Consider the following 25,586-nt stretch of genomic DNA (forward strand, 5'->3'; position numbering starts at 1 on the left):
TGCCCTGCTTGTGCTAGATTAGTGGTTCTCAGTTTTCTTGGTCCCAGGACCCCTTTACACTCTTAAAAATTGTTTAAGGCCTCAAAGGGCCTTGACTGTGTGAGTTCTAGCCATTGATATTTACTGTATTCAAAATTAAAAGTGGGATATTTAAAAACATGTATTAATTCATTTAGTTATAATAATATAAGCCCATTACATGTTAACATAAATATTTTGTATGTAAAAGAGCTCATATTTTCCAAAAGAAAAAAATTCTGAGAAGAGTGGCATTTGCTTTATAATTTTACAAATCTCTTTAATGTCTGGTTTAACAGAAGGCAGGTAGATTTTCTCATATCTGTGTCTGAATTCTATTGGTTGCACTATCTCTCACATGCAGTTTCTGGGAAACTTCATTTTACAGTCATGAGAATGGGAGTGGGAAAGGCAAATAATGCCCTAAGGTACAGTTTTGACTCCATGGCTCCCCTTCCAGAGTTTAGGGACCCCCAAAAGTCCCCAGACCACACTTTATTTATTTATTATGTTTTAAAGATTTTATTTATTTGACAGAGAGAGACAGCGAGAGAGGGAAAGAGAGGGAACACAAGCAGGGGGAGCTGGAGAAGGAGAAGCAGGCTTCCCGCAGAGTAGGGAGCCTGACGCGGGGCTTGATCCCAGGACCCCGGGATCATGACCTGAGCCGAAGGCAGACGCTTAACAACTGAGCCACCCAGGTGCCCCTCCAGACCACACTGCCATACTAAATTGGGTATTTAACCTTTGGACCTTACATCATAAGGTTAAGTCTCTGGTATGCCATATTTAAGCCCACAACCCTATAAGATAGCTACTTCTATTGCCACCGCTTCCAACATGGGGAAACGAGGAGCAGAGAAATATATAATATGAAAATATATTAGTAGAATTAAAAGTGGCAGAGCTGGTACTCAAACTGGGTATGTCTGATTCCTGAGATGATGCTTGCATCCACTATACCACTTGTTTCCTAATGAACCACACAGAGAGCAAAGTTCATTACCTACTTTTTAAAAGTTCCATTAAGGGCACCTGTGTGGCTCAGTTGGTTAAGCATCTGCCTTCCACTCAGGTCATGATCTCAGGGTCCTGGGATCCCGTCCCACAATAGGCTCCCTGCTCAGTGGGGAGTCTGCTTCTCCCTCTCCCACTACCCTCTCCCCTGTGCATGCTCTCTCCCTCAAATAAATAAATAAATAAATAAATAAATAAATAAATAAATAAATAAAATAATAATAAAAAAAAAGTTTCACCAAGATAGGAAAGTTTGAACATCTTCTGAAGAGATCCTTTACAAAAGAACTAATCCAACTACTATTATTTTGTCATAACTGAAAATAGTATCCTGAGGTAGGTCTTTTGTTTGTTTGTTTTGAAGGATGGCAAGTGGCTGGGATGGCTGATGTCCTCTGAGAATTTGGAAGTGAAGGAGAAGAACGTGTAGGGAGACCTGACCAGGAAACTACTGTCTTTGAAACAAGCCCAGCTGTATGGAAAAGTTGGTTTGGTGTTTCCAGTCAGTCGGAATAGTGAGTTGCCATGGCCCACAAGGTTCTCTGTTTCCCCAAGGATTCCTTCTTGGCTGCAGAGGTGTGGTGGCACAAAGTATTGTCTTTACTGAGCCCCGACAATAGACCTGGGTGCTATCTGTGACCATACTTACGGGAAAAATGGGTTCCAGATGTCATTATTGTCAGATGACCCAGGGAGGGAACAGACAATAACTATAACATCATCATAATCCATTGACAAAATTTCTCAGGAGTTTTATAAATAAAGTTCTCTTTACCTATAATCTCTACTTTCTACTACCTCATTACCATGAAGAAGCTATACCTTCTTAGGTGTAGCTACCTCAGAGTTCCTTTAAGAATTGCAACGTCTAGAATGTTCAAAGATCACCTGGCTTTTCTCTAGCATTCTAATACTACAATAGAAAGAGCATGAGCTCTGGAGGCATAGAGGTGAAGGTGTAATTGCAGGATCTGCCAGGGATGAATTGTGTGGTCTTGGGTAAATGAGCTCCTGAGCTCCAGCTTTTCATCTGCAAATTGGGGAAGACAAAATCATCCTTGTGGGAACATTGTGAGGCTTAAATGAGACACTAAGGAAAGGGCACAGTCCAGTTCCTCGCATTCAAAGACAGATGTTAAAAAGACATTACTTCCTTTTTTCCTTCTAAGTACAGTGACCATGTAATTTATCATCCCAAATGAAACATTTTTGAGAACAAGGGGGAGGCTTGGTTAATAATTATACCTGAACAACTGATGTAAACTGGGAACATCTTGGGCAATCCAGGTGCGTGATCACCCTTTCTTCATGTAAACCATTCTGGAAGGCAGGTGGGCATTGGCACTGACATAATTTTGTAATGTCAGAGGAGTGCTTTTTTTCTCTTTCATTAAAAAAATTAATAGACAAGTTTTTTAGAACAGTTGTAGATTTACAGAAAATCGAGAAGATAGTACATATAGTTCCTGTATACCACCACCTCTATACACAATTTCCCCTATTCACATTTTGCCTCCGTGTTGTACATTTGTTACGAGTACTGAACTCGTGGTGATACATTATTGTTCACTAAAGTACATGGTTTACACTAAAGTTCACTCTGTGTTGAAGAGTTCTATGGGTTTTGACAAATGCCTAGTGTCATGTGTCTATCTACTATTTCAATATCAGACAGAATGGTTTCGACATCTAAATATCCCTTGTGCTTTACCAATTTATCCCACTCTGCCCCCAAACCTCTGGCAACCATGGATCTTTCTGTCATATAGTTGGAATCATGCAACATGTAGTCTTTTCACACTGGCTTTTTAACTTAACTATATGCATTTAAAATGTGTCCATGGCTTTTCATGGCTTGATAGGTTATATCTTCTTATTGCTGAATAATATTCTACTTCCTGTATGTACCACAGTTTGTTTATCCATTCACCCATTAAAGACATCTCGGTTGCTTCCAGTTTGGGGATATTATGAATAATGCTGCTATAAACATTCATATGTAGGTTTTCATGTGGATATAAGTTTTTAACTTGGGAAAATACCTACAAGTGTGATTGCTGGATCACGTAATAAGACCATGTGTAAGCTTTATAAGAAACTGTCAAGGGGCATCTGAATGGCTCAGTTGGTTGAGCATCTGACTCTTGGTTTTAGCTCAGGTCATGATCTCATGGGTCATGAGATCGAGCCTCACACCAGGCTCTGCATTCAGTGGAGAGTCTGCTTGAAGATTCTCTCCCTCTGCTCCTCTTCCTCCTCATGCCCACCACACGCACACTCTGTCTCTCTGGAATAAAAAAATAAATCTTAAAAAAAAAAAAAAAAGAAACTGTCAAACTGTCTTCCAGTGTGGTTGTACCCTTTTGGCTTCCCATCAGCAATGAATGAGTCTCTGTTGCTCACCATCCTCGTGCCAGTATTCAATACGGGCAGTTCTCTCATGCTTTTTGTTTCTCTCAGATCATCACTAATTCATGTAGTCCTTAATATACAACTAGCAATGCCTTAATTTTATTTTATTATTTATTTATTTATTTTTAAATTTTAATTTAATTTTATTAGGTTAGTCACCATACAATACATCATTAGTTTTTGATGTAGTGATCCATGATTCATTGTTTTCTTCTACATCACCCAGTGCTCCATGCAGTATGTGCCCTCCTTAATACCCATCACTGGGCTAACCCATCCCCCCAGCCCCGTCCCCTCTAAAACCTTCAATTTGTTTCTCGGAGTCCATAGTCTCTCATGGTTCGTCTCCCCCTCCAATTTCCACCCCCCTTTGCTTTTCCCTTCCTTCTCCTAATGTCCTCCATGCTATTCCTTATGTTCCACAAATAAGGGAAACCATATGATAATTGACTTTCTCTGCTTGACTTATTTCACTTAGCATAATCTCCTCCAGTCCCATCCATGTTGATGTAAAAGTTGGGTATTCATCCTTTCTGATGAATGCCTTAATTTTATAAATCATTTTGTGTTTAGTTAAAGTAGTTAAATCCTCTTCTCTAACTTTGGTCCCCTAAAATGTAGCAATCATGATTAATCTAAAGAACCAGTTTTCAACATCAACAATGAGGAAGGTCATGATTCTTTTTCTTTTTTCTTTTTTTTTTTATTCATTTGAGACACAGAGATACAGAGAGAGAGAGAGAGAGAGCATGAGCAGGGAGAGAGGCAGAGGGAGAGGGAGAAGCAGGCTCCCCGCTGAGCAGGAAGCCCGATGCGGGGCTCGATCCCAGGACGCTGGGATCATGACCTGAGCCGAAGGCAGACGCTTAACCATCTGAGCCACCCAGGCGCCCCGGTCATGATTATTTTTGCTCAGATAAAGAACTGCATAAAAATTTAGTGTTTTCTATGAAACTATTGTTTTAAAACAACTTATTTCTTTTAAACTCAAGAGGAATAGAATCCAAAACTATTAACATTTGAATTTTCATGTATTTTGTTAAATTTTCAAAATTAATCACTTGGGAAATGAGAGACAAGAGGAAAAAGGTGAGGGAAAGGTTTTGCTACTTATCAAATACCTTGGGTTTTTTATTTACTTGTTTGGTGTCTTGCTTGTTTTGCTTTTGCCAGAGTAGCATTAGTCGATTGTTTTTCATATGAAAATCTTTGATTAGGAAGTGAGTCTATAACTCCCCAAATCTAACACCTGTGTTTGTGCTTAATATGATCTGAGTAGACAGTAGAATGAAATGAGAATGGAGCATGAAACCAAATGTTTAAAACCGAACACATCATCTCCTGACCTCATGAACCTATCAGAGTTTCCTGCTGTCATCTCTCAGTTGTTTTTGAAACCTCATTACCCATGTCACCCGCATTTGAAACTGGGCTGTCATCTTTGACTCTCGTCTCTCTCCCTTACCACTTGTTATGAGCTGTCTTTATGCAGCAGTGTTGTTTTGTTTTGATTAGACCATTGTATTGTTGAAGCAAGTGAGAAAAAGACAGCTGGAATGTCTTGCCAAATGTAACTTTGGATGACATTGCTAGACTGGAACATATAAAACTGAATTTTTTTTTTTTAATAGTAGTGGGCTCTTATATAACCTGTCCTCTTACCAATTTCAAGAAAATCTTAAGAAGGCAACCTAATATGCTTCCCCAAATCTTATCCAGTTGGAGGGGAAAGAAGAAAATGGTCTCCAATGGTCAACTATTATAATACGCATTACCTAGAAGAAGAGATGGATTTTCTACTAACAATTTTCTATTAACACTTCAGCAGTCACTCATTTATCAGGTTCATCGGCGAAAACCTTGGAAGATAGGACAAAACTCACTTCCCAGCCTCCCACTTGGCCTTCCCCCAGATAATCTTCGTTGACAATGACACCGATGGCGTAGTATCTTTCTAACTGCAGAGCCAAGCAAATTACTCCTCCGTGTAAAATCCTTCAGTGGCTCTCAGTACATGCAAGACGAAGTCTGAAAAGATTTTGGTGATTTGCCTCTGACTCATTTTTTTCAGCCTCTCGTCCTTGGCTACACCTTCAAGCGCAGTGTTGTCATTCTCTGGTGATTCTGCTCTCTCCTACACAGGCTGTAAAGTTCACTCGATAATCTCCTTACTTACCTTCAGGACTTAAATTAGGCAGCATGTCCTTTCTAAAGCTTACGTCAATCACCACAGTGGACTTTAGTTATTCACTCAACAAGAATTCACTTAGTGCCTACTCTGTGCCCGTTGCCACTCCAGGGGCTGGGGATGCCGCTGTGATCAAGGTAGAGCAAATTCTTATTCTCCAGAATATAGAATAGTGTAGAGGAAATGGAGGGAAGGGGGACTTTCACCTAATAAAGAAATACATAATAACAAATAAATTATAGGTAAATAAACAAACAAGAGAATTTCATGTAATGCTATAAAAAACAGCAAGAAAGGAAAAAGCCACATAGCAGACAGGGACTGCTGGAAGCTGAAGTGTGGCAGGCAGAATAACGAGCCCCTAAAGATGTCCACCTCCTAATCCTGGGCTATGAGTGTGTGGTCTTACACGGCAAAAAGGATTTTGTAGACGTGATTAAGGTGAAGGATCTTGGGGAGAACATGGTACATTATTTAGGTGGTTCCAATCAAAGCCCAAGTTCTTTTTTTTTTTTTAAAGATTTTATCCATTTATTTGAGGGGGAGAGAGAGAGAGGAAAATCTAGAGCTCAAGAGCAGGGGGAGGGAGAAGCAGACTCCCCGCTGAGCAGGGAGCTCGACGCGGGACTCAATCCCAGGACCCTGGGATCGTGACCCCAGCCGAAGGCAGCCTCCCAACCAACCGAGCCACCCAGGTGCCCCCAAAGCCCAAGTTCTTAAATGAGGAGACGTTTTCCCAGCTTTGGTCAGAGAGAGAAAATGATGGAAGAAGGGGCAGAAGATGCAGCATTGCTGGTTTTGAAGATGAAGGAAAGGGACCATGAGCCACAGGATGAAGTGTCCCACACGCTGGAAAAGGCAAGGAAGCAGATCCTCCCCGGGATGGTCCTGAAAGAAATGCAGCCCTGCTGACCAGCACCTGTGGCACTGATGTTGGACTTCTGGCCTACAGGAAAGTGAGATGATAAGTGCACGTGGCTGAAGCCACTAAATTCGGCTACTTATGACCAGTTAGTCAGGGATGCATTCTCTGCGGAGGAACCCTTGAGCTGAGATCTAAATGATCACAAGAAGCCAACTCATGAACTTCCTAGGAAGTGTAGTCCAGGCAGAGGGAAGCATAAATCTCTGAGGTTGGAGCAAACTTGGCATGCTTTACCATAACGTGAAGGCCACGACGACTGGCACTTGTTAGTGAGAGGGCGAGCAGTCCAGGAGGAGATCAGAGCTCCAGGCAGGTACCAGGCAGGTACCAGGCAGGCATCAAGAGCCTTCTGCTGCTTTAACTTGTGTTGTGGCCCTGCCGTCATTAGAGTGTGTGCATATGGAGACTCCTCAGTTCCCTGTGAGGCCCTGGAGAGCCTGAGGAGCAGGGACTGATCCCACTCCTCTTTGGCCCCCCAGCACAAGGTAGTCGTAGCGCCTCAAACATACAAGCTCACAAATGTAGAGCTGTGGGAGAGCTGTTTGAGATTTTTTAGAAAAGCAGAACAATAGTAAGATTAATCTGTTTGGAAATACCAACTACTGAGAGCTCCCTGAATTTTAATTTCTTGCTTGTCATCATTTGGGTAACCATTTTATGGCATATTAAGGGAAAGTGATTTGTGGCAGTATGTGAATCAAAAAGCTGCAATTCAGATGATAAAACAAAATTGTTGTCTGCGGTCCCTAGTGGGATTTTCTTTAACACTGCTATCATAATCCGGTTTGTTTCTAGCTTAAAAAAAAAAAAAATGAGCAATAGCCCTTGGGTGTTTATTAGATGAAAATTTTTCCTAACAGTTAACACTATTTTGAAAAACAAAGTGGAGATAATGTACATTCTATTATTGCAAGCAAGTATTTGTAGAGGGACTATTATGTGCCAGAAGCTTAGCTCCTGCAAGCCCCACTCCACTTGACTGAGGCTGAGGCTGGTGCTTTTATCATTTCCATTTCGGAGATAGGAAACTCAGCCACAGGAGGGGGCTATGACCCCAGGCCTCTGGCTCCAGAGGCTACATTCTTAAATACCGGTTACATCCCTCGCTTCCCCCAAGGAAGGGGTAGAACCAGGAATTAAACAAAAGTTTTTCAGGAAAATGTTGGAGAGTCTATGTATGGTATTTAAAGGTATTTAAAATTTCAACTCTACAAATCCTGGTAATTTTTTTCTCTCTGTAGTTACTGCCTGATTAAAGATCATCAAAAAATCCCTTGTAAAATATACTTTTGATGGAGCAAAAGGGGGTGGGGCTATGAAGGCATACCTTTCCTGAAATTATCTGTTAAAAAATAATTAGCTTGGTTTCTCACATTATGATCAGAAGAAGAAAATGCTGCAGCTTTTGTCACTGATGGATGGGATAAAATATTTTGAATTTAGATAATTTATTTCTTTTTTACATTTGAACGGCCTTCCAAGACAGTTCCAATTTGTGATGTAGTCTCCACCAACATTTATTTATTTTTTTGTCTCTGATTTGAAGGAGTCTGGCAATGTCTCTGCTTCAGACTGGTGGTTTGTATATTTAACCAGTCAATGCTAAATTACTTTCAATAAAATTAATTCCGGCTGTCACTATCATTGAAGATAACAGTGTAAGATATATATATTCTTTGCCTGATTCAGTTGCCTGAGATGTTTTAGATCAATTCGAGGAAAATAAATGGAATAAGTAAAATCAACACATGAAAATAAATACCTTCATTTTTAATTTGTTCTATATGTACAGTACTCCCATCCATTAGTTATTCTATTTAAATTACAATGAATTGGCACAGGAGGATGGATATCTTTTGGGATTGACTCTGATGTGTTGGTGAAACTGAAGTCCAGAAATGAAAAATATTATTGAGTTCTTATTCAGTTCTCTTATCAATTCACTGGACAGCATGTAGATAAATTATATCGCATCTTATTTGTTTGTCCTGCTACTGATATAAGAAAGTGTCTTAGTCTGTTCAGGCTGCTATAACAGAACGCCATAGACAGGGTGACTTATAAACAACAGAAATTTATTTCTCATAGTTCTGGAGTCTGGGAAGTCCAAAATCAAGGTGCCGGGAGATTTGGTGTCTGGTGAGGGCCAACTTTCTGGTTCATAGAAAGATGTCTTTTTGCTACATCCTCACATAGTGGAAGGGGAAAAGGAAGTCTCTGGGTTTTTAGTTTTTATCTGTAAAATGGGATCTGTAGGACTGGCCTTAGCTTGCTTCCCTTTAGACCTCAGAATGGAAACTTACTTCAGAAGAATTCAGAGTCACCAGAGCATTTATGGTTTTTGGTTTTGTTTTGTTTTTTTGAGAGAGAGAGAGAGAGAGCATGCATGCATGCAAGCAAGCATGGGCAAGAGGGATTAGAACTTGATCCCAGGACCCCGGGATCATGACCTGAGCTGAAGGTAGACGCTTAACTGACTGAGCCACCCAGACACCCCAGAGCATTTATGTTCTTTTTTTTTTTTTAAGATTTTATTTATTCATTTGACAGAGACAGAGAGGGAATAAGCAGGGGGAGCAGCAGAGACAGAGGCAGAAGGAGGCTCCCCACTGAGCAGGAAGCCCAGTGTGGGACTCGATCCCAGGACCCTGGGATTGTGACCTGAGCCAAAGGCAGACGCTTAATGACTGAGCCACCCAGGCGTCCCAGGTGCATTTATGTCCTTAATGCTGCAGTAGAACCTGAGAACATCCAGTTGCAGAGTCTATATAGAGTCTCAGGAAGTGAGGAAAGGGGTAGTTTCTGATCTCTATTTTTCCTAATATTGTGCAATTGCTGTAGTTTGTTCTGGATTCTTAAAAATGTTAAATGGGTCTTTAGCCTTGAAATAAGCAAACTTTTACATAGAGTTTATAAATTAGATACAGACTTAAAGCAAATCAGAGGACACCGTCCCCCACCACACACACACAAATCACTTACCATTTTGAAAAAAAATCAGTTAAATTGAGTCAGCCAGATAATTGGTCCCTCAATACAATCAATTTCTTTAAACACTGAATTAAGAGTTGTTCTGGTTGAAACTAATTTTGCATGTAGACACTAAATATGTGGTACTTAGGTTTTCTTAAATCCTAAAAAAACCTAAATACTCTAAAAAAATGGAACACTCACCACTTCTTGCTCAGCTGTATGGACGTTAACTGTTGCCTTTCTAGATAAATTATTTTACATAGACCAAGAATGCTTTCATTTGTTTGTTTTCTGGTATCATATAAATTTCCAGTAATTTCTCATGAAATTATGTTTGAATAAGAAACCCCATTTCCATGCTTGTTTAATCTGATGACAACCTCTCGGTAAAACTGCTTTTTAGTGCTCCATAAATCAAAATTACCTTGGCAGCTAACATAATTTCACACTATTGGTGGCTCACAACTTACCCAGCTTCTTCCTTGTATTATACTGAACAAAATGAATGAATTAAAGTCCTTTTCTTTTTCTCCTCCACATGTTGCTTCCATCACAGCTTTGAGAGTGTGTGTGTGCACGTATGTACACTCTAAATAACCTAATCTAGGTTGTAATAGTTACAAGTTTATTTCCTTGTCCATGTGTCAATGTGGCTGAGCCACTGTACCTAGTATGAGGTCAAACATTATTCCGGATGTCTCTGTGATGGTGTTTTTGGATGAACTTAGCATTTAAATTGGAGGACTTTGAGCAAAGCATATGGCCCTCCATAATGTGAATGGGACCCGTCCAATAAATTGAAGGCTTAAATAGAACAAAAAACTGACCTTCCATGAGCAAGAGGGAATTCTGCCAACAGATGGCCTTAGGATTCAAACCACACAATCAGCTCTTTGCTAGAGTTCTGGCCTGATGACCTTCAGACTTGCGCTCCAGCATTGGTTCTTCTCTGGTCTCCAGCCTGCTGGCCTACCCTGCAGCTTTTGGACTCGCCAGACTCCATAATCACAGGAGCCAATTCCTTACAATAAATCTTTTTCTCGGCATATACACATTCTATTGATTCTGATTCTCTGGAGAATGCTGATCAATACTTGGGCATTCTCTAATTTTTTAATTAAATGATCAAAGAATGGAACTTTGTGGTAGCAAATGCATACTATTGTTGAAACCCTGAGATGGATTCATGTACAATCTTAACTTTCTTACTGCAAACCCAAATGATTTATCTTCTTTCTTTGCCCATTCAGTTGTGTTTTGATTTAAAAATCTCTGTGTATGTGTTGGAAATGGATAATAGTTGAGTGCATAAATTATGCATCAGCCTCAAATTTCTCACTGCAAAGGCCTCTAGGGCAGGGGATAGGAAGTGGGGAATACTGAGTAACTGCCAGTGTCCTCTTGAAGAGGAAAGTGCTGGGCTGAAGTCTTCACATTGCAGGTTCTTCATGTTTGATTTTTCTGACATACCTGCTGCTGAAAAAGTGCTTAGGACAATTGTAAAACCAAATATAGTCCACATTTCTTTAGAGTCAATTTTTCAGTTTTATTGGAAAACAGTAATAAATGTCCCTGGCCAGAAAGTTAAAAATGTTGTTTCAAATTGAAATAAATATCAATATATTATGGACTATAACGCAAAACTTGCACAAATTTGACAAAACTCCTAAGGAGGTCTCCACTTACAGATGAATGTTTCCAGTGGGTTCCTACTCATCATCTACCCCCAAATAGAGTTAAGATGGTATTCTCTACTGCACTCAGCAATACACTTTTGATAGAAAAGTTTCAAAAGCATGATCTTAAAATAGGCTGGCTTTAAAAAATGAAAAGTATTGAAGAAAAAGGAGAGGACCAACTCCATTTGAGAGCTCCCTCTTCCTTTAATTAAAAAGAGAACGCTTTCAAAAAGCAGACAATAGAAAGTGAGCTATCAACAGTGAGTTTTAATGGCACTACTTTTTTGTTTTTTATTTCCTTGTCCATAAAAGCCCCTTTTTGGTAAATGTTATTACTATAGTCATTATTTAAATTCTCATTTTAAGAGGTACAATTTATTGAGAACTTCTAATTCTAGGTCTCTACTTGGGTTTTCATATTTACTCCTTTCCACAGCTCCACGAGACGGACATGTTAAATAATCTTGTAAATGGCATGGATTTGCCTCCAGGTCTCCAAAGCCCATGGTTTGGGTCCATTGCCATGTTGACTCCCACTGTTTTTGCTCTCCTGGTTTAACCATCAAAGCACATTTACTGGGCAGTGGATATGTCAGAAGCGAAGGCATTCACATTCAGATAATACTGTGCTGTTGTTTTCAAAGCAGTCCATGTTTCATGAACCTGCAACAAAAGAAACTTGAAGTCATGATCTCTGAGTATGGAGAGCACATGTTATATTAGTTATTCAGGTTATTGTACAGATAATCCTAAAAGACTGAGAGAAGTAGAGTGGAAGAATAATACCCAATAAGGTTTGGTTAACATACTTTTAGTGACCTGTATACTTCAATGCTTAAATGTTTTATGGTATTTGGGGGCCACTGTATGAACCAATGTGGTAGTCTCCTGTTACATTGTAGTATCTGTTACTTGATCATAGCACTGGTCTACAATTAGAGGCAGGAGTGTACTTGAAAATTTCAGTATTCCCTAAAGGAGACACAGTCTACCCACTTATATAATATTTAATTTGCCAAATAAACAAATGTCTGGTTTTAATACCTCTAAATGATGCCTTTTGGAGAAAAACATACATAAAACTTGATGCATTATTCAAGCCGGTGGTTTTCATCGCAAATGCTAACCAGAAACGAGCCAATCCTGGTAGACCAGTTAAAACTCAGCCAGGCACAGTAAGGATAGGACCCAGGCCCCAGAAAAACAAGGACATTCCAATTTTTTTAGTGATTTTATACAACCCTCTAGCCTGGTGATAGAGCCTGATACACGTGTGAAGAGATAAAGGACAAACAGTGAAGGGATTAATTAATTTGTTATACATTTTTGTTTTCTAAATTGCTGAATTTTAAGAGGGAAATCATGAATAATTGAAATCCTCAGACAATTCAGCAATTTTATTTGGCCTGGAGTTTCTTCCATCAAAAAAGTAAACACGGAATAAAACTGGCTAAGGCACATTTCTTCTTTATTTCTCTTGGAGTGAGACTTCCAAATGAATAGAAAAGTGTACAAAAGGCAAACAAATGAAGGAATGACATTAAAGTTTTGCATAATTATCCCACAGGAAAATAAGCTGTTGAATAACTGAAAGGGAACGAAAATGTGACCATGATCCATTCATCCACCCACCCAAACATGCAATAATCTACTGAGATTTGACTGAGTAACAGTCATTTTGATAGTTTCTGAGAATAATGACCTTGATGGATAAGACATGCACCTTACGTCTGTAGCTTAGGTAGGGGAGGTTGGGTGCACAAAGCAACTAATTTCAGGGTGACATTTAGAGAGCTATTCACATGTGAATGGCATGCAAAAGGGAGAAAAGAAAGAAGGACAAATGTCATCCAGGAAAGAAGGGAAAAGTTTCAAAAAGGAGGGAACATTTGATTTTAGTCTTGAAGGAAAAGGTGGAGTTTACCAGACAAAAGCCACTTTATGGGGAGGAAATGGCAGCTATAGCTCAGGGTGGCTAGAGAGAAAAAACTCGTGGGTTGAGCTGGTACTGGGTTGATGCCTGCTGATGCAGTGCCTACTCAGCAAGATAGATGGTGCATTGTTTCTAATGCAAATACCTGATCAGCCAGCGAGTTGCCCCACATATTTGGATTCTGATCTGGGTCCCAGTAATCCTGCAAATATATACGTCTTTTGAGATGTAGGAACTGGTTTGCTGGGTCCTCCAACAAAAATGGCGCTCCCAACGCTCCTGTAATTCAGAGTCCAAGAGCACAGCATCTTTTAAGGCAGTAGTTTACATCTCAGTGTTTATCTTCTTAAAGAGACACAGCTGTGGTGTTTGGGAGGTTGGGGGCCTGAGAAGGGAGCCCTGAGAAAGCTACGCGCCAAGGGAGATGACCATTCCTCAGCCTTCCCCCATCACTGAGCTATCACCACCCTATGTGTCCTGCATATAGTGCAGCATGAAAGCCATGTGCTGGATGGAAAAGATTTTTAGAGCCTTCTGTACCTGCACAGGAGCCCACAGACCGGGATTCAAATTGCAGCTCTATCACTTTTCTGGACAAGTTGCTTAATTTCTCCAAGCTGCAGTTTTCTTGTATGTAAAAAGTTATAATAATAACGCAGTAACACAATGATATAGGATTACTGTAAGGGTTGGGTGTATTAATGGCTATAAGCCATCTGGCTCAAACCAGGCAGTCAACAATCTTATCCTTCCTTTCCTAGCCTTCCAAAAGAGAACATATCTTTCAGTTTGAAGTAGACTGCTTCCAAATCTGGCACTGTGGTTTAAATTGTTAGTATTGATAGATCTATCACTGAATTGAAGAAGTTTGCATTTTGTACTCCTTCCCAGTCCAGGATTAAGGGGGAAAAAAAAGATGATTGTTTTTAAAATCCAGACTGTTTTAGTATCTTGAAATGTTAACAGTCTATATTATATTTCATTTCCAAATAAAACACAATCACATTCAGAGTTGTAATTTGAATCAATATCAAGGAAGAACACACTCCTGACCTATCTGTGGTAACAATACAATCTGTTCATTGCTTGTGATAAAGAAGCATTTATTACAAATGTTATGTTAAGTACTCTATTGCTTCATCATTAACAAGACTCTATTGACCAGAGTTATAGTGAACTATAAGATATGAAACCTCTCCTCTGTAGGGGAGGAGGGAGAGGGGTACAAGATTCAAAGTAAAACAAGGCAACATAGGATTTGATTGTGCTAAGGGAGTTTAAGAGAAGGTATCCTTATCGAACTTCGGGGCTCTGGGGCACAAACAGACATTTTCATGGTCAGGAAAATTGCTGAATCTATTCCTTAAAGAAAAGATTAAATTTAGCAGGATAGGAGAAGGAGCAAGACTTTACATTTTAAGCTGAAGGAATGATGTGGCACTGGGAATCTTTAACATGGATGTAAGAAGACAATGGCTAGAGGGAGTTAGATTATTTGTGCATGTGTGTGTGTATTGATGACACACACAAATAATAATGATAACTAACATTTATTGAGCATTGCACTAAAAGATACTTTACCTGAATAACCTTATATAATACAACAAACCTAAGAAGTAGCACTGTCAAGCACCTCATTTTGCAGAAAAGGTAACTACATCACACAAAAGTTAAATAATATGTTCAAGGCCACATAGCTAGTAGGAAACGGAGATGAAATTCTCCCCTTAAAGCCACTGTGCAATATTATGACTAAGAGACAGGAATGCTTGGGGCCAAAGAAAAGTAATAATAATAAAAAAAGCCTTATGCATTTATAAAAAAGAAACAATCATTACTTACACATTCCTTATGATCTCATGCTTTTCCAAGCTTGACCTTGAGCACTAAGCAGGGTTCTAGTTATTAGCTCTATTACTTCTAGTTTAATTTGTTACCCCATGAAGTTCTAGTTCTAACTGCCTACCTATTGAAAATGACAACCTCTGTGGATATTATACATCAATCAGGCTGTCTCTGGGTGCAAAATATTACTAGTGATTAAGATAAAAAAATGGCTCAGACACATTATCTATTAATAGGATATTAGCAATTTTAGTTATTCATGATTTAAAAATAAAATATAGAAGTCAACTTTTCAGTAGCTATTAGTAACAGATGATAGTAGTAATATTGGCCTGCTTCTGGTCATCTAACTCAATACAATCAAACCAGCATGCCTGTGGAAGCCATCCTCCAATATGTCCCCCAAAGACCACTGCCTTCTTGGTATTCAGATCCCCTGTGGTCTTCTTTCGTTTAGGAGGGTGGACCTGTGTAGCCACAGGATACTGTGGAAATGACAGTGTGTGCTTTCTGTGGCGAGCACATAAAAGGCATTATAGCTTCTGTCTCACACCTCTCTTGGATCACTTGCTCTAATGGAAACAGCTGCCATGTTGTGAGGACGTTCAAGCAGCCCTGAAGAGAGGCCCGTCTGTCAAGGAACTGAAGCCTCCCACCAACAGCCACACAAATGAACCACCTGGGAACCTAATGGTTTCGTTCCAGTCAAGCCTTCGATCACAATAGCCCTCACTGACATCTTTACTGTAATCTCATGAGAGTTCCTGAGTCAGAGTCACTGACCTAAGCCACTCCCAAATTCCTCAGAAACTGTAAGATGATAAATGTTTCTTGTTTTAAATTGCTATGGTTTGGGGAAATTGTTAGGTCATAGTAGATAACTAATATGATGCATTATGAGTGCCTACTGATGTCAGGATAAACTGCTAATCACCAGAGCTGAGACCCAGGTGAAGCTAAGTGAGTCCACAAATAGAAGAAGAAACTTGCTCTCAAGCTTACACAAATTTTGTGCCATAAGATCTCCACTTGCCTCACCCTTGTCCCTGCTTGGATAATCATCGTTGCATAGCAAGATAAACAAAAAACAACCCTTGCCGCTAAGGAACTCATATTGTATTCAGAGTTCATAAATAATGATAAGGAAACATACTGTGACCAGACCGTTTGAAGGGGAAGTGATTAATTCTGATATTGGCGTGGAGGGATCACAGAGAAATTGGTTTTGAGTTGAGCTTCCAAGGTTATGGGCTATTTCCACAGTGAAGAAGAAGGGAGCAGAAACAAAGAGCATGTACTCCAGGCTGAGGAAAACTGGAGAGCCCAGGAACAGAGGAGCAAAGTCAGGTTCAGGTTCAGTGACCCCCACTTTGCCAATGTGATTGCAGGGTAGGGCTGAGGTGTGGATGTGCTCAGAGAATGTCGGGGGATTATTACTGTCATACCAAGGAGTTTGGACTTTATTCTTCAAATCATTAATATTTCTGAACAAGAAAATGATAGGACCAGATTTACTTAAAATTTTTTTGTTTGATTATGATTTAAAATATGCATAATGTAAAGCCATTTTAACTATTTTTAAGTGTACAATTCAGTGGCATCAAACATTCACAGTGTTGTACAATCATCATCACTATCTCAAGAATTTTTTCATCCCCCGAAATAGAAACTCGGTACCCTTCAACAATTCCCATTACTCTCTCCTCCAGCCCTTGGTCACCACCATTAGCTTTCTGTCTCTATGCATTTGCTTATTGTAGGTATCCCATCTAAGAGGAATCATGCACTATTTGTCCCTTTGTGTCTAATTTATTTCACTTAGTAGAATATCTTCAAGGTATACATGTTGAAGTATATATCAGCTTTGCATTCCTTTTTAAGACCAAATAATATTTTGTACATATATGCCAACATTTTGTTTATCCATTCACAGATACTTTTGGAAACTCCTTTGTCAGTGGTGTTGGAAGGCAGATTGTAAAAGGAAGAGAGAGTGAGAGACACAGGTTGGAGCCTCTTCTAGTGGTCCAGAGGACAGATAAGTAGGGCCTGAATCAGATGAGTGACACCAGGAATGGTAAGACAGGACTGGTTGGAACAGAACAGGGAACTCATTCATTTGGGCTCACTGGTGTGCACTGACCAGCATTGAAGTTCTGGTTTTAACTGAGATGTGTTCATAGGAAACTTCTCAGATTTCTCTTCATTCTCTTTGAAAAGGTGTCTGTTACAGTGTTACACGTTTAATGTGTTCTTCTTCTGTTTATTTTATTATTTTTAAAAGATTTTATTTATTTATTTGACAAAGAGAGAGAGAGTACAAGTAAGCAGAGCCACAGGCAGAGGGAGAGGGAGAAGCAGGCTCTCTGCTGAGCAGGGACTCCGATGTGGGACTCGATTCCAGGACCCTGGGATTATGACCTGAGCCAAAGGCAAATGCTTAACTGACGGAGTCACCCACGTGCCCCTGTTCTTATTCTGTTTTAAAAAAAAAAGGAAGGGGAGGTTTCAAAACAGAGTGTCTAGGCAAATAAGATCCAGTATCAATACCTAATAAATGTTTCTTTTTTAAAAAATATTTATTTATTTGAAAGAGAGAGCGCGCACATGAGCAGGGAGATGTGCAGAAGGAGAGGGAGAGAGAAGCCCAAGTAGACTCCCCGCTGAGCGCAGAGCCCGACTCGGGAGCTCAATCCCATGACCTGAAATCACGACCTCAGCTGAAATCAAGAGTTGACCACTTAACCCACCAAGTAACACAGGCACGCCTCTAATAAATGTTTCTTCATAAATTATGCTTAAGATATAATTAACAACTAGATAAAGAAAGTACATTAACCACTTAAGATAGTGTTACTTGGAATCATCCAAAAGTAAAACCAATATTCTGCACCATGATTGTCCTGGAGCATTGTACAATCACTAAGGAAAAAAAAATGCTATTACCTAAATCTTGGCAGAGAAGCATGCCTTAAAATATAAAGCATAGCTATTTTAAGCTCTAATAATTCTGTCTTTTGTAAATCTTCTCTCTTTTTGCTCATGGAAAATGTTTCACTGATACAATGTCCCCCTCCCCCTCCCCCTTGCCCCTGAACAAAGCACCTACCTCAGCATTATGTGCCCAACAGGCATCCAATAAATATTAATTGATGGTGATAATAGCATCACCCACGAGAGAGACAGAAAGTAGTATTTATTATCCTACTTTACAAGTGAGAAAATTGACACACAGAGATGAAATGACTCACTCAAGGTCACATAGTAAGTCATTGGCAGAGCTGGAAATAAAATGCAAGTAGTACAGAAGGGCATGCTATTATCCTCTCTGCTTGCGAAATTCCTCCTCCCTTTTTCATTCTGCCTGATCAACCTTGAAAGTTAGTGAGAGCAAGATCACAGTTTGTGTTTGTAAGCCTCTATAATACTGCTGGGGTTTGAAAACTGAACCCTGAGTTTTATTACTTTGTTGGTTTTTAATTTTTTTTTAATGTAGGCAGTATCAGCCAGGTTGATGCTTTTTTTAAACTTTAAAATCATAAGCTGTAAAAAAATCTTCCTCTTTTTCTTTCCAACTCCCTACACACCCTCCTTCCTTTCATCCCGTATCATAATAGTTTTAATAGGATCTGTCAAGCTTAGTTCTGCTATCTAAACATGTCTCGAATATCCTCAGCAGAAAATTCGGTACAGTTGAAATAAGGCAGACACTTCAGAGTATGGAGACATTGGAGATCACAGCTCTTGCCACACAAACCAAGAAGGATCAGAGATGGGGGGTCTTATCCTAGCCCTGCCCGTGATTAGTTGGGTTATTAGTTGGTTACTCCTGTCCCTCCATTTCCTGTTCTGAGTCATATGAAGCCAACTGAGATCTCTTGCAGCTCTAATATTTTTAACTGGAATATACTCATAACCAATAGGTCATTAATTGAAACTTACTTTCTCTGCATGGTATTAGGGCATCGGAAGCATATAGAATATGCTAAATGGGTGTAGCTCCTAGTACTGCCAAGGAGCTTACATGCTGAGAAATTCAGCACTGAGATAGACAGAAATAAGTGAAAGAGAAGTCAAAGTAGACCTAGTCAATAATTAAAGCAATACAGATAAAAATGTATTCACCTTACGCACAGAGATGAGTGCCCATCATGGGCCGAGGAGCTGTGCGCTGGTGACAGAAGCTGTACAGTTAGAAATGGAAGGATTCCCTATTTTGCCATCACCCAGAGAAGGCTGAAAAAGAGTCTTTAAATTTGGTAGTGGAGAAATAACTGAATAGTCTTTATACTGTGCCCGTGACCATGAAGATTATCCTTGTGGTAGGAACCTATACGCTAAAAAGATCAGAAAGCCTGATGTGAAATGAGCGATACAGAATGGAAGGACAGAGTCTGATAGCAGAGACCTGTTTATTCCCTGTAGAGTGAACTCATTTAGGGTAACCTCAGGCCACCCTTCTCCCCTTTGTAGACTCTGCCTCTCAGAAGGGGCAGTGCCCCCATGTAACTGGTAAGTCCAAGAGGCATACCTTGGCACATCCAGCTAGCTCTTGCTTCTTCCTCTTGAGAGTTAGCTGCCCTCCGAGATCACCCTTTCTCCTCTGGTTCTGCAACCTGCAACTGGATATGAAATTTGCCAAATGCTGGGGTCCAGTCACCAGGCCCTTTATATCTTATACTATGTTATATTTTCCAAATTAGCCTTTCTTAGTAATAAAGGGAACTGATTGCCTTCCATGTTAATCTTTGGTTTATTTTTCAACTTGATCAAAAGCGGGCCAAGAAGGGGGGTGAGAGTTCTATGTGTCAGAAGGTGGTGCAGAGAATCCAACAGGTCTGTTGTCTCAGAGCCTCCCTAAGAAACAGGGGGAAAAAAATCCAGCACAGACAGGGCGCTCCCACCAGCAGGAGTTTGTCACCCCTGGAAAGCCATGACTGTGACTTCTGTGGATATTCATAGACGGTTACGTGAGGGAAGGAATTCTACGTCTGTGAATAAACGTGGTGGGATTTAGCAGGGGCAGAAGACACAGAAATGCCTGGCAAATCCACAGGATGGGCCACAGCTAGCTACTTCCCTTAGAGGCTGGTGATACGTCTCTCTCATCTCTCTGCAGTACTGCCTGATGCCTGAGATGCCAGAGATGGAGAATAAGCATGACAGTCCCGCCGCAAGTTCTCCGACATACTCAGGGATGGGATGCTGAAAGCAAAGCACTCGGCTTTCAGCATAACCAGTGAAAGAATAACATTTATTATTCACTATTTTTATTGGACTGAGTCTTAATTCCTTCCCTTAAAATGTTTATGTCTTTAGAAAAAAGATGAAATAACTGCCCAGGCACATAAATTAAGTATTAAACTAAAGTATAAATGGTCACGAGGAATTAAGGACAAAAGAGGGTCAGGAGAACAGTCTCTACAGACATCTTGGCAATACAGTAAAATTTCCTAAGATCTCGCTAACTGTAGGAGAAATGTTATAATTTTGTGAGTAATTAAAATAGTCATGTTTAGGTTCATATTCTTAAAATTGAATATTTTAGGGGCACCCGGGTGGCTCAGTTGGTTAAGTGTCTGCCTTTGGCTCAGTTCATGATCTTGGGGTCCCGGGATTGAGCCCTGCGTTGGGCTCAGTGGGGAGTCTGCTTCTCCCTTTGCCCCTCACCCTGCTCGTGTTCTCGCTCGCTCTCAAATAAATAAAATCTTTAAAGTTGAATATTTTATTCTCCATGTTAAGTAAATAATTTTTGTTATAAAATATGAAATAGTTACTTTTTTCTTCCCACTCTAAATTTTGGTCACTGACCCAAAAATTTATGGTGGAAGATAGAAGAGTTATATTTACTAGAATAGATTCTCTCTCTTTGCTGCAACTCAGATAAAAATTAATAAGAGAGAGAATGAGAGAAGAAATTTGGGGTTTGAAGAAAAAAGAGAAGGGGGAATTCAAGCAAAGAAATCAGAGGAAGCAGAGACAAAATTAGGGAAGTTACAAAAACAAAAGTTTAAAAAGGTGAAAAGCCATGGAAAAAGGGAGCAGGGAAGCAAAAGGCCAGAGGGCAGAGAGCTGATGGAAGTCAACTGGAAAAAAGAAAGACACTGAACTCTGGGACCAGCTCTCAAACCCGGTCATCTTACTAAACTGTTAATGAAATGCTTTCATAAATGAACTTTTAACTCAGGGAACTTTGGCTTTATTGATGTTACAGCTGCTGGCGTGTTGAGTACTTTGCAAAGTAAACAGGAACTAGTATTACTCGAATTTAAGTTCAGTCTTTTTTAACCTGCTCGCAACACGCTAACATACACCCACATACATGCTCTCATGCACCACCATGTGTTTTCCTGGGGCATATTTTGGAGCTGGCATATCTTTTATTAGCTTTTGATTTTGTGGACAGAGAAATTTGTAACTCACGAAAGGCAGTGTTTTGTATGATTCAATAGTAACCCCTTCTGGGTCATTGCTTGTGTGTGTTGATGGGTTTTCCAACTCCAGCATCATGACAAATGATGCCATGTGGACAGGAAAATAAATGGTTTTTCTGCAACACCCAGAGTGCTCAATGAATCTAGACATAGGCCCTGATATTTTTCTCTAACTTAGATATTTCCCAGTTCATTCTCACTACTTACTTTCTTGAGAGCATCGATCAATCTTAAGCCCAAGTGAGTAGAAAAAATTAAGAACAAGTTCTTATAAAATAAACCAAAACTATATCCAGAAATACAGACTCTCCAAGGAACAGGATGGTGGGGGGCAGCTGGATGACTGAGAAGGGCCGTTCCTTCTATGGATGGTGCAGAAGGCAAACATGGAGGGACTGGAGGGGCTGCCTCGGTCCAGGGGAAGAAAATATGAGCTTAAAGGCTCTCATCTAAAAAACCCAACCCAAACCAACCAACCAAGCAAACAAAAACCTTCAAGACAAATTGCTCTTGGTTACTAGGCATGGAGTCAAAAGTATGAGCTGGAACAATGCTAGAGAAATGGGCTAAAGGCAGTTCTCTTCCCCTGTCTAAAACCAGAAGACATACTTGGACTTCATGTGATCTGATCACAGGTTAACAATATGGGCATGAACCTCCAAATTGTCCCATATATGGGTCAACTTCAAGGACTGGTTTATTTACTTTGCAAAATACGTCCCAAATGCGTGTATTTTCCATATTTCTTCTTTGTGTGAAATGGGGCTGTTTGATTTTGATGAGTGCCTTTTGGAGCCAGAATAGATGAGTTTAGAACCTCTCTCTACCCTCACCACAACTAGAAACTGTCATAGAAAGTCTCTGGTTATTTCTTAGTTTGGCTCTGTTTACTCACATAAAATCATCCAGCTCCCTAACTCCTGGCCTGTTCTTGTAGAACCAAGGGCTGTGATATTGGCCTTATTCCTTTCTCAGGAGGAGGCCTTGCTCTGTGCTCCTTTGCCTATTCCGTAGCTACATGTCCCATATCCAGCATGGCAGTGCCAGAGGGGACAGTCTGCATAACAGAAAGAAGGGTTTCATTCTCAGAAGAGCTGGATGTAGAATTTGCATGTGAATCCAGCATCCACCATGGATTAACTGTGTGGCTTAATCACTTAGCTTCTCTAAGCCTAAATTCCCCTGTAAAATAAAAATCATGATACTTATTTGCACAGTGATTAGAGAGTTGACTTAAGGTAACATATGGAAAGCCCCTGCCCCCAGAATACTTAAAGGAGTAGTATTCATATTTGCTGGCTTTATTGTAGGAGAAGGCAGTTCTTGACCTAAATGCTGAAGAGAGGGGTTTTGTTTTGTTTTTTAATCAAATCATGACACTTGGACTTCTGATTCTCTGACCAGGGAACCGGTTCCAATGTGTATGAATTACTATTTTAAGAAAATCAATAAAATGATTTGAGGACTGTGCTCATAAATGTAATTACTTGGGGAAGGTTCTTCATCACTTTTGGCTTCAGCATTCCCATTAGGAAAATGGATAATGAGATCTTTTCTCTATTTACTTCAAATTAAGTTCTGGACAAAAAAGTAATTTGTTAGACAACTAATCTGAGGAAACTTTTTTAAAATATAAAAACAAACTTTTTAAGATGGTTGTTTTCTTATGATATGTAGAGAGCTCTAGGGAAGGGCAGATGAATAGGCTACATTCTTAAATGAAAAATGGGAGGAGGAAGAGAAGAAGGGAAGAAAGTTGATTCAAGCTATGATTTCCTACTTGAGAGCTGTATGATTTAGAAAATGTCAGTTAAATGAATTATCTGTGTAACAAATGAATCTGATTCTAAAGACTTAAGTGTACTCAGCCTATACGCAGTAAAGGCTTCTTTCCTGAGATCTGAAGGGCTAACCCCACCGTGTCAGTGTTCCTCTGTCCTTAGTTTCTAATTCTCAACTTGTTATTTCATGAACTTTAACCACATAATCTTATTTCTTTATTTTTTAAGTGAAATCAGTCAAACCAGTTGTCTTTCTAGGTAGACATATTTGTATCTCAGCTGGAGTTAAAGTTAATTCCAACTTGTTTCTTAAGAAAGTCTCTAAAAGGCATTTTGCAGGACGTTTTCCTTTTCCCAGGTATTTTTGACTCTGCATGTTCGCAGGTGAAGGTAGACTAGCACTAGTGCTCTTCGCCTTGTGCTAATCTACCATCACCCACTGGAAAGCCAACTGCATGGATCAGCAGGCAAAGCAAAGCAATGACTGATGGATTATAACTAGCCCATGACTTCAATTTACAGTGTGCTCCTGAGACACTCACTTAAACTGAGCCAGCCTCACTTTCTTCATCAGGAGATGTGGGCTGTAACCAGGTGTGATTACACACGCATTGATGATAATTGCCTAATAATAACTTGGCTATAAATTTCTAAATCATTTATTTAAACATGTCCCAAATGCAACGTATAACAGTGATGATTAAAACTCTTTATTAAAATTATTTATATGCTTAAGAATAAAAGGCTAATTATATACACATACATATATGTACACACTTACCTAGATTCATATTTTAGGTATATACCTATATCCTTTTATTGATTTGTGTGTGTGTGTGTGTGTGTGTGTGTGTGCACACCTCAAGAAAAATATGTAGATTTTTTTGCATGGGTTTTAAGTTGATCATAAAAGTAGAAATTTATTCTTATGTAAGCATTTCATCAGAAGTATTTATAAATTGTAGAGATTTAACTGTGAATATAATTTACCCCTTTGTAAGTATTTTCAGTTTTGGTTACAAGAAAAACAAACGACCTCTCAGTTCCATTCAGATAGAAGTCACTGAATTATTGGGTCAGTTTGGCAGCAAATCATCTGACCTTCAGTACCTTCCTTGATTTGTCTTTAAAACACCACTTCTCTGGGCTACAGCTTGCTCTAAAGGTTAATGAATTCACACTCTCAAAGTACCTTGAGGTCTCCACATAATGGTACTATGTAAGTATTACAGTTTCTAAAAGGCATTTGAAATTTTTCTTTGTTCAGGGACACAAGAGCACTTCTTTGGAGGCAGCCCTTAACTAGACTTCCTAGCAAGAGTGACATGTTAATATGTGAATACATAATTAGGAATAAAATGATCACACGCAATTAACACTAACATGCTCAAAACCACCACATGACGTGACAGTTGGGTTTTCCCAATGCTCTAGAATTGATCTGTGAATAAAACATATTTGTTCATTTCTTTGAAAAAGTCAAAAGGGGTTATCTATCAACCTAATCATTGTAAAAGACATGATAAATAAACAAGAAATGGATTCTTACCTATAAGCAATGTTGAACACAGGGCTACTTGAAGCATTTTATAGGCCATAATCCTGTTCTGGAAAGAAAAGATTATTTATTGTAATCTACACCAAGCAAAGCTTTAGGTCACCGCGGCTGCTTTCTAGGAGCGTGAAGCCTTTGTTGTGCTGCCTGGCTACCCTGTGAGCTGAGACGAGTCAGAGAGGCCGTTGCATAAGATGGCTTTTTTTTTTATATGACCCCTGCCTTTTTACCCTTTGGACTTTTTGGGCTGATTTTTTACAAGCTGTTCTTATATGGGCCATGTATTTATTTACTAATTTTATCATCCATACAGACTGAGGTCATATAATTTTAAAAAAAAGGGTGGAAAAACTGAATCACTCATACATGGCTGGTGGGAATATAAAATGGCAGAGTCACTTTGGAAAACAGTTTGGCAGTTTCTTATAAATCTGGGCATGCAATTACCATCCAACCCGGCAATTGCACTCCTGGGCATTTGTCACAGAGAAATGAAAACTTTGGCTCATACAAAAACTTGTACAAGAATGTTCCACAGCAGCTTTATTAGCCATAGGCAAGAACTGGAAACAACTCAACTGTCCTTCAACAGCCGAAAGTTTAGCATATTGAAATACTTCTATACCATGAATTATAATAGCGATACAGTAAAAATTATTGATAGGCACAACAACTCAGAGGGATCTCAAGGGAATTATGATGGGTGACCCGTACCAAATGGTCAAATATGGCACGACTCCATTTACGTAACCTTCTTGAAATGACAAAATTATAGAACTGAGGAACAGATTAGTAGTTGCTAGGGATTAGGCATGGAAGGGGGAGG

At 39.5% G+C, this 25,586-nt stretch overlaps 1 protein-coding gene across 1 annotated transcript; it reads right to left on the minus strand.

The window, feature by feature from the left end:
• Window positions 1–11,459: 11,459 nt before the first annotated feature.
• On the minus strand, window positions 11,460–24,931 carry C1H3orf85 (chromosome 1 C3orf85 homolog). Its single transcript, XM_031024178.2, has 3 exons — window positions 24,755–24,931; window positions 13,291–13,424; window positions 11,460–11,875 (listed from the first exon to the last, which is right to left on the minus strand). Exons 1-3 carry the CDS (start codon window positions 24,801–24,803, stop codon window positions 11,786–11,788), a joined length of 273 nt encoding a protein of 90 aa, XP_030880038.1. The 5' UTR covers window positions 24,804–24,931; the 3' UTR covers window positions 11,460–11,785.
• Window positions 24,932–25,586: the final 655 nt, after the last annotated feature.

This window comes from Leptonychotes weddellii, chromosome 1 (genome assembly GCF_054177405.1).
Source record: "Leptonychotes weddellii isolate Sample4059 chromosome 1, ASM5417740v2, whole genome shotgun sequence".
NCBI lineage: Eukaryota > Metazoa > Chordata > Mammalia > Carnivora > Phocidae > Leptonychotes > Leptonychotes weddellii.